General features: G+C 38.0%; 1 protein-coding gene across 1 annotated transcript in view; it reads left to right on the top strand.

The window, feature by feature from the left end:
• Positions 1-2,504: 2,504 nt before the first annotated feature.
• The window catches only part of ATAT1 (alpha tubulin acetyltransferase 1), a gene marked incomplete at its 5' end in the record, with an annotated part of 23,786 nt that continues 16,113 nt past the window's right edge, over positions 2,505-10,177 (top strand). The window contains 6 exon segments of the mRNA XM_072429448.1: positions 2,505-2,565; positions 3,803-3,894; positions 4,842-4,902; positions 5,061-5,174; positions 6,206-6,307; positions 7,385-7,430. Coding sequence (XP_072285549.1) covers positions 2,505-2,565; positions 3,803-3,894; positions 4,842-4,902; positions 5,061-5,174; positions 6,206-6,307; positions 7,385-7,430 — 476 coding nt within the window.

The following is a 10,177-nucleotide window of genomic DNA, read 5'->3' as shown; positions in this document are numbered from 1 at the left end:
TTTAATTTTAAACACTTAGAAACGCATACAAAAGATGTATAGGTATTTATAAGTGTTTATAAAGATGTTTTAAGCTAAGAAATGTGACACAGAAAAGTTAGAATAGGGCAAAACACCTTCTAAAAGCCCCTTAAAAACTCCCATTCATGGTAATTATGATTATTTTAGTGTTTAGAAAGCGTTTAATTGGACGTTTTAACTCTTTTCAAATGGTGCAAGATGAGTTTTCTTTACGTTTCATCAGGAAATCACGAGTCATCCGGCGTCTTGCTTTCTCCAGGATTGTTCACTAAGAAATTTTGATTAATGTACTCAGAGGTATAAAAACCATTACAAGCAGGTTAACCCCTGACTCACCAATGATCTGACTATAACAAATCAAATTTAATTGAATAAGACATACTTTCCACCAAGTACACTTTGATCAATCACTAAATCCGGTTTTTGAAGCCATTGATTCATGCAGAAGTTCCATGAAGTTGGCTGTTTGACTCTCTTTTCTTCAGTTAAGCCCCCTAGCGTTCTAATTCTGTCCAAATTTCCATGCATAAAGCGTTATATTTATTTTACATTATAGGCTATAGTTCTTAGGCATAACTCACCGAAATATGTCCAATATTTAATAAATGTAATAATAAACTTTAAATAAAGAAAAATAGTTAAACATGTAATATAACTGTACAAACGCATGTATAATATATATATATATACATATATATATTATATGAAGATTTCTTTGTATTGGACTCAATACAGCTATTTTGTATTGAGTCCAATACAAAATTATTTGAATTTCCCTCGTATCCTCCCGCACGCACCGACGCCACCGGGAACGTGTCCCCAGGACCTGCAGGGACCAGCAGGACGAGCAGGGTAAAGGAATTTTTCTTAAGTTTAAAGCGACCCCGAGTGTGACTTGTGATTACCACTTTTTGCATGGTAAATCCACCCCGAGTCACTCTCAGAATTACCGCTAGGGGACTAATAAAATAATTCAAACCCACCTTGCCCCTTTTAGTGAAGTTCCCCTGAAGAAGCAGGTTTAGCACTGCGAAACGCGTTGAAACCTTTTTACATCACTAATAAGCCTTCCTTGAACTTGTTTGTATATGGTAATTTTTGCCTTAGGTGTGTTTCTAATCTATGTTGTTTTGTTTGTTGTTTTTAACTGAAAAACTGGAATATGGAAATATTGGGCAGCACAGCCTCTCAGATGTTAGCACCCTGGCCTTTGCAGCCTTAGGTCCCAGGTTTGAATTACAGCCTGGACATTATCTGCATTGAGTTTGCATGTTCTCCTTGTGTTTGTGTGGGTTTCCTCCGAGTTTTATTCCCACATTCCAAAAACATGCAGTTAGGATATTTGGCTTCCCCCCAAAACTAACCTTGGACTGTAATAAAGAATAACATACATAAAGACATTACCATATGACTATGATAGGACATTGTGAGCCCCTGTGAGGAATATGTTGGCGCTAAATAAATACTGTGCAATAATATTAATAATCTTGAAGTGTTGAAGGTATAAGTTTTAATGGCTATATTGAATAAAGTTTGATTAGTTTTTATAACAAATTTGAAAGTAATTTATACCACACAACTTCCTATTTTTATTGGGTGTAGGTAGTAAATTCACTACTTCATATTTCTCCTTGGTTACATTAAGTTTATATCTTAGGGAGGCGGTTCAAAACATTTGACAGCTAATGGGGACAATCTCTATGTATCACATCAGGAAATCACTGGAGTGGCCCCGTGTGATGAATGGGAATTTTAAACATGGGCATTTAAACACTGGGGAAACAGTCCATGTAGACCAAGCCTAAATCAACTTTGGCAGAAAGCTACTTTGACTTTTGTTACAAAATTTGAGTCCAAGGGATGTTCTGAAAGTTTGATTCTCTTTTGTGCATTGGGTGCAAAACCAGGGAGTAAAACCACAACGAGCCACTAGACACAGGTCAGACGGATCCTACGCAGCTCCCTGCAGCTGGGACCTTGCCAGCCGCTTGAACACTTGCACTGCAGCGCTGGTTCACACATTAGATTTTTGTCATTGGAAAGGATCTTTCGGGATCCTTTCAAACGACATAAGACTAAAAGAAGGGTAGATCCATGAATGACGTTGGACATGCACTGTACACACGTCAGATTCTCGTCTGATACTATCCCTGAAGACATAAACGGATGAGAATCATCTGCCATGTGTACGTAGCCTTAGTTTCGTACTGCTAGTACCATTCACTTTCCTTATTCATTCTTTATGGAGCGTCTGCTGGTAGAAGTTACAGTACAAGTAACAGAGAGAGTTACAGTACAAGAGACAGCGGTTCCCCGGCATGAGGAAGCGGTAAATCCACCACAACCTTATGCCCAGTGTGAACAAGGGGATTCTTGAAATAGAGATCTAAGCCTTGAAATAGAAAGGTCCAGGTTATCATTATGCAACTTTAGTATAAATAGTGGTGAAGGTTTATCTATTAACTTTTGTTTTGTGTTTTCAGTTCCGAAGCCCAGAGACAAATAATGACAGTCATAGATGAAATTGGAAAAGCATCAGCAAAGGTAATATGATTATATTCATTAATTGGGACAAAACTTGGTTTGCTTGTGGAAATGAAAAAGAACCATGCAAAGCTAGGGCAATATGTTCTGCATCTCTTAGCTATTCACATGAAACCATGTCACATGTATGGGAAACTCACAGTTTGATGTTCCTACTGCATGCCAAAATGTGTGCGCAGGATTTGTATTGCATGCCAGTCCCATTGGCTGTGGGATTGTTAGAGAAAACCTAAACATGCAAAATTTTTTATTAAACAAAGAACACATAAAGTGTATAGAGGCCAATCTGTTATCACCTCCATTTAAAATAAAATAAAAGGTTTAGAAAAACTTTTGTAAGGACATTTACAAATAGACCATTTTTTGCTAGCAGTCCAATTTCCAATCCAAGAGGAAGTGAATTCAACACAGATCACAGGCTGAAGTTTTGGTTCTTTCTTGGACATGTTGGTAAATATCAGTAGTAAAGTCAAATAAATTATTAAATATTGGAATTGGAAAAATATCAGAATTCTGACCTCATTCTAACTGGAAAAAACTATCATGGGGCAGCATATAGTGCCATCTTTTGGCACTTCTGACCAGTCGATTGCCAGTTGGAGGAATGATTTCACTGGTTGGTTGAGCACAAAAGTGGCAGCAGGTCTACTTGTGTACACTAAGGCTATGTACATGTCAGACGATTCTCGTCCGATAATCTCCTCGGGACCCATATTGTAGGAGAATCTGACAAGTGTGCAGTGCTAATCGTTCATGGATCCATTCTGGCAAATCTTTATACAATGACCGCCGAATGATCATAATGAAAGTGAAGGGAGGAGAGCACAGTGGGGTGCCGCTCCATCGTCCCCCCCTCTATAGAACAGAATAACTCTGTATGTACAGATCTTGTTCATTCATTGTGCAGTCTTTTGTTTTCCTTTCCCATGACAATTATTCCACTTGTGTACCCAGCCTAAGTCTAATGCTGATTATTTACATGGCTTTAGGGATTTATTCAGCTCTGATTTACTATATCATCATTCAGAGTTTTGGTTCTGTACTTTGAGTCTTTGATTTCCTGCGATATTCAGAAGACATTTGTCTTGGGTAGATGAAAAAATAAAAGGCCATTATAAAAAGTCAATAAATGGCTTTATCAAATGTTGTCATGTTTATAAATAATATCTGGCTACTGTTCATTCATTTCAACTTTTTTCATAGAACTTTTAATATATTTACACATTTTGTGTTTTAGGCTCAGCGGCTGCCTGCCCCAATAACCAGCGCCACTCGTATGCAGACAAATCAGCATCATCTTTATATTCTGAAAGACTGCACAGCTCAAACGTAAGAATCCGTACAATACAGGGGGTGTGAGAACAACATGGTTTACTTCAAAAAATTGTGGAAATTTGTTCAGCGGCTTTCAGTGGTTCAGTGTGCATTCCATTAAAAGTCTACTGTTCCTCTCATGTTATAATTCTTATTAGCATGTTCAGATACATAATATTATTATACAGGATTTATATAGTGCCAACATATTACGCAGCGCTGTAGGGGCTATATTACGTTGTACAAGTAGGGGCTGCAAATGACAGACAGATACAGTGACACAGGAGGAGGAGGAGAGGACCCTGCCCAGAAGAGCTTACAATCTAGGAGGTGGGGGGAGTAGCACACAATAGAAGGGGAGATATGGAATGGTGGGTGAGTAGTGAGGGTTTAGAAGACAAGAGAAGATGGATAGGCAAGTTTGAGAAGATGAGTTTTAAGGGCTCTTTTAAATGAGCAGAAAATAGGAGCAAGCCGAATAGGACGAGAAAGACCATTGCAGAGTCGGGGCAGCTCTAGTAAAGTCTTGGAGCCCTGTGTAGGATGAGGTTATGAGTGAGGAAGTCATTAGTAGGAGCGAAGAGAGCAGCTGGGGGGTATTTATTGTTTTTTGGGAGGTGATTGTTCCTGTGCAGTCTGCTGCTTGCTTGGTAGCACAAGACCTTTTACTATTTATTGCAGTGTCTGATGTTACACTGCAGATATATGACTATGAGGCTGAAGACACAAGAAGAGTACAGGTATGGTTCAGGGGTCTAAAACTTTAGTTCAAGTCCAATAGGCTAACAGTCTCCTAAATTTGAAATTCACAATTTATATGAATGTTTATTATTTTGTGTGAAACGATTGCTCTCTAAATTTGACTGAATTTGAATACTTTTATTTTATTACATAGAAGTTGCTGATGATCCTCTGGTTATTGTTCCCTCGTGATCAAATTCTTTTTAATTCATGTGTTGCAGAGCTGGACGTGGAGTGGTGATTGGTTTTCTGAAGGTTGGATATAAGAAGCTATTTGTGCTGGTGAGATATTTTATTAAATAATTGATATGAATGGTAATTCGTAATAGCTAATGTGATGAACCTCATGAGCTCTTAAAGCTAATATGTTTTTTATATAAACACATTCAAGTGTTTTTGTTTTTCAAATATTATTCATGTTTTCTTTTCCATTTCTTTAGGATCACAAAGGCTCTCATATTGAAGCAGAACCTCTGTGTATTCTTGATTTCTATATCCATGAATCTCTGCAGCGCCACGGCTTTGGGAAGGAGGTTTTTACCTACATGCTCCGAGTAAGGGCCCACATTTTGTGCATTTCCTGTGTTTGTAGTCCCTGTGTTTGTAGTCCCTGTGTTTGTATTTTACACTGATCAGCCAAAACATTAAAACCACCTGCATAATGTTGTGTAGGTCATCCTGTACCTAAACAGCTCTGACCTAGCAGAGCATGGACTCCACAAGGTGTATTGTGGTGTCTGGCAGCAGATCATTTCAATAGCATTCCTTCCATTGCGGCATTGTTCCCAGAATGATATCCTGCTGCCATTTATTTTCCAAATAGACAATGCGTATCTTCCAATAAAAAATATGATCTAAAAGAACATGTGATGGTGATCAGACCAAGCCAAGTTTTCCATGCTACAGACTCCATATATGTCTAGCTGTGAAGCACTGTGTGTATTTGTATCTCAAATATTTTATTGATTCATGTTCATCAACAAATCTTGCACACCAATTACTCACCAATTCAACTTACTGTTGGTAGTTCAACAGTTGTCCTTACTTGAACCACTTTTGGTTCGACTTCACTAAATAATAGAAACACCCTGCAAGATTTTCCACTTTGTAAATGGTCTAGGGGCAGCATGGTGGCTCAGAGGTTCTAATCGGGGCCAGGACACTATCTGGAGTTTGCAGGTTCTCCCAGTGTTTGCATGAGTTTACTCCGGGATTCGATTCCTTCCTACATTCCAAAAAACATGCAGTTAGGTTAATTGGCTTCCCCCCAAAAGTGACCTTAGACTGTGTTAAAGATTAACATACATAAAGACATTACCATTTGATTATGGTAGGGATAATAGATTGTGATCCCCTTTGAAGGACAGTTAGTGATATGACTATAGACTTTGTACAGTGCTGTGTACTATGTCGGCACTATAAATACTGTTTAATAATGATGCTATGTTCCAATTTGTTCCGGTCACCGAGATTTGTCATTTGTCACTCAGATGCTTATATTTTCTCTTTTTTCCCGCTTCCAACATATCACCTTCACCTATTTACCAAAGGATGATCTTTTCTGATAAATGTTTCTTTGTGGCAGACGGAGCAGGTAGAACCTCAGCACTTGGCAATCGATCGTCCTTCTGAGAAGTTTCTTTCATTCCTGAAGAAACATTACAACCTTCACTCAACTATTCCACAGGTGACTGTGATAAAAGCTTTATTACTAGACAGGGCTGAACAAGAGGGAACAAGTTGGACAACAACTTGTAGAACAAACAAGCGCTGTACAGGCCATTTTTGTGTTCTATGAGAGGGGAGAAAAAGATCAAAGCACTGTCAGGCTTTCTCCCCAATAGATAGATTGTTCTTTTGCTGGAGTCAGGGGTCAAAGTTCCAATCATAATTGGTTCTCATAAAGGGGAAAGCTATCTGATATTTTTATTATAGAAAAGTATTTCTCCCAATTGGTGGACATATCAATTAAGCTGTTACATCCTTGAATTTTTTCAATGCAAATAAAGGAAAACATAACATTGAACATATTTCAATATAAATATTTTATTTAAAGGCACAGTAAAACAATGCTAGTTATTGTTTTTATGGTAAAAAACATCATAGGTGTATATTGTGATATGGTATATATCAAAGCACATGAAGCAGGGTTTATAGGTGCAAATAGTTCTCTACGCGTTTTGCGGAGACCAAGTCTGCTTTATCAGGAGATTTATTCTTAGCTTCTCCCTCCATATCACCATTAAATACACCAAGGGTGGCTAATCTGGCCACAGATTGCAGGGGAAGGAACCAACAAAGTGGTCAACCTCCAGAGGTAGCAATTCATTTCTAATAAACTATTACATATATCCAGCTACTCTCACCAGTTGTAACTGCACTAATATATTTACTCCTATCAATGCTACAGCCAAATGCCCCCTTACTTTCTTTTTTTTTGTTTGTTTTTTTATGTATAAATAAATGCATAATGTGCAGTATTCTCCCCAGAAATTTGTATCATTTTTATTATTTTTAACTGGATAGGAAGAAACTGTAGGTGGGTGGCAGGCCCTGGATTATGACCCAACTCTTCAGTAACGATCCAAAAACAGCCGGTTGGTTACTGAAACGTGCCCGGTGGTGCAAATAGCTAAAAGAGGCTGGGGAGAACACTGATGTGTATATGTATGTATTATGTTGATACATTACTGGTACAATTATCACTGGGGTAGACTTTGAAACAAATTACAAAAATAATTACTGTTTTTTTTTCCCTTTTCAGGTTAATAATTTTGTTATTTTTGAAGGCTTCTTCAGAGACAGAAAAGGTAAATATATCATCCTATAGAGCAATAATTCAAAGGTATTCTCAGTTTATCTAATTTTTATCACACAGCAAAATCAAGCTGCTCTAGGACTGATATACACGGCCTGTGTCTATACAGCTAGAACCCAGCATGTAAGTGTGATTGAGATCAATGTTTATATGCTCATCTCTGAGAGATGTCAGAGACCTTAAGTTACTTTGCTTCAGTTAAACAAACAATATTTTTTTGCTCAAGGAGTCCCAGCCTGCTGCCTGGATAATAAAGGAGGAAGAGCACATTGAAAACCACCTTATGTTGTTCCATTCTGTAATCATGTTCACTATGGTGGTCTGGCAGTCCTTTGGATAGCTGGTACGTTCTCTGTTAGCTTGAAGGCTGTTTATTTAGACTTCATTTAGCCTTCCTCTGGATCAACTATGTCTAAAGGATTTTTTATGTTTATTATTGTCCCTAATCGATGATCTTAAAGCGGAACTTTAATTTTAATATAAGTTTAATTTTAACTTTAATTCCCTTGATTCTTCCTCCATCACACGATCTTGCACTGCGCAGGTGCGAGATCGGGTGATGTAGCCCACTGCAAAGGGGAAAAAAGAGTCAATCTCACTGCTCATGCATGAGATTGGCATCTCTTTCCCCTTATTGGAAAAAAATGCTGCTTCTGTGCATGCCCAAGATTAGGCACAGAAGGAGCAGCCTCAATTCCTATTCAATCTATCAAGCAGCAGAATCCAAGCAGAACTATATGCAATTGCAAGCACTGTGTGCTGCAGCTGACTTCTCCTACAACCAGCAATAACACCTAAGCAGGCCCCCTGGATACTTTTCTGTATCAGACCTAAGAAATATTCTCTCCTATATATTTTTTGGATGCTTACCTGAACATTGTCCTGTGAATACTGGAACATCTACCTGGGACTTTATTCAACCCACCTTGGACTAAGAAACCTGTTCAACCACATACTCATAGGATACTGACGATTCATACAATCTCCCCTGTATATGCCAAGGACTAACGAATCCTCCAGTATTGGTCTCCAAAAATAATTGTACTAATAATAAGCAAGCCACTAAGTACCCCTGATGAAGCCTATTGATTAGGCGAAACTCGTCAGTTTTTCCACTAGAAGAGAGCTGCAACCTACACTGCAGACACAGACATACGTCATCAGTGTACTAAATGATGTTAGCAGGAGTTATTAGCAACCTGTAACTAATGATCTATAGGAATGCAATGTCTAGGGCCAGAAAGTGGCCTATTCTTGGTTTTTGTTGTGTAATTTGTTTGAAATTGTTACATATTTGATAAAAAAGTGTTTACTATTTGTTCTAATATATACATATGAAGTAAATACAATTTATTTTTATTTATGCCAAAAAAACTGTCCTCTTTCAATTATTGAGAATTGATGCTATATAATACATTAAATCAAAATAAGATACATTGTCAATCATTAAATTGACCCAAGAAGCAGGCAAGCTCCTAAGGCGTATACAGCCCCATCATTTTCCAGACCCCTATGTTTTAATACCAAACTGTGATTTTCTTTACTTGTTGCCACTAACAGTGAATACCTGGTATAATACCTTTCTCCATTAACAGTGCCAAGCAATATTTAATAAGTTGGCTCCTCGTAGAAATGTAAGCTATATTTATATTTAACCAATGTTGAATTCATGGGTCACTTCTGGCCTGAATGACCCATTTTCTTTATGACTCTTCGATCCATGCAGCTGATGTTACTTTATACAGAGATGGAAGATCATCCTGCTAACCGTACAGTAAGACAATATGCTGCCATCCCTTTCCAGAACCCGATTTTGTCTGTACACCTAAACTCCTATTCCTTCAGCTGTTCCTCTTTCTCTATAAAGTACTGTGTGTCCATTACCCTTGATAACCTTCCAGCCCTAATAATCCGTCAGAATACTTGCAAACGTATTAACCTTTACCTGCAGTTACACCCCTTATTATTTTGTTATTAGGGACCAAGCTGATCATTCGATTGCCTTGACAATATATATGACAATTTCTCAGTGTTTTACCTTGTATGCAGTTTTTTTTTCCCACGTTGTATACTTCCCTAGATATGTGCTTTTATGGCTTTTCCATCCAGGTATATTATTTACTTATTGTAAGTAGGAAAGTGAAAATTGATCCTAGTATTAATTGTACACCTACACCTGTACACCTTTTCTGTAGATTTATAACATTCAAGGAGAATTGGCGAGCCTGCCCTTGGGTAATGTAGAAGGCTTGACGTTTGATTACCTGATATGTGGCAAAGTCCCATCCAGCTTAGTACAGCTAAATCTGAGACTGACACATTTTGGTTGGTTTTCTGAGCCTTGGTAGGAAGGAGGGTGGAGGATTGTAGCACTGGTTGATTGTCATCCAGCAGGGTCCATGAAAACCAACCCAACTCGAAATAGCCACACCAACATGTCAAGTGTCCCCCAAAACCTCATTAAAAGTGTTTAGGGTGTACTTGCCTAAATACAGCACTGAAAGTAATCTTGTTACAAATATAGACAGTTTAGACCTGATTTATTAAAGCTCAGTAAGGCTGGAGAGGATTTTCTTTCATCAGTGAAGCTGGGTGATCCAGTAAGCCTGGAATGGATTTCCTAAAAGTCATTTTCTCTTTGTTTTCACTTACTGGATCACCCAGATTCACTGGTGAAAGTACATTCTCTCCAGTCTTGGAGAGCTTTATTAAATCAGGTTCTATGCTTGTGACAAAAAT

The sequence above is a fragment of the Pyxicephalus adspersus genome, chromosome Z, assembly GCF_032062135.1.
Source record: "Pyxicephalus adspersus chromosome Z, UCB_Pads_2.0, whole genome shotgun sequence".
Classification (NCBI taxonomy): domain Eukaryota; kingdom Metazoa; phylum Chordata; class Amphibia; order Anura; family Pyxicephalidae; genus Pyxicephalus; species Pyxicephalus adspersus.
This window is presented reverse-complemented; position numbering and strand designations above follow the sequence as displayed.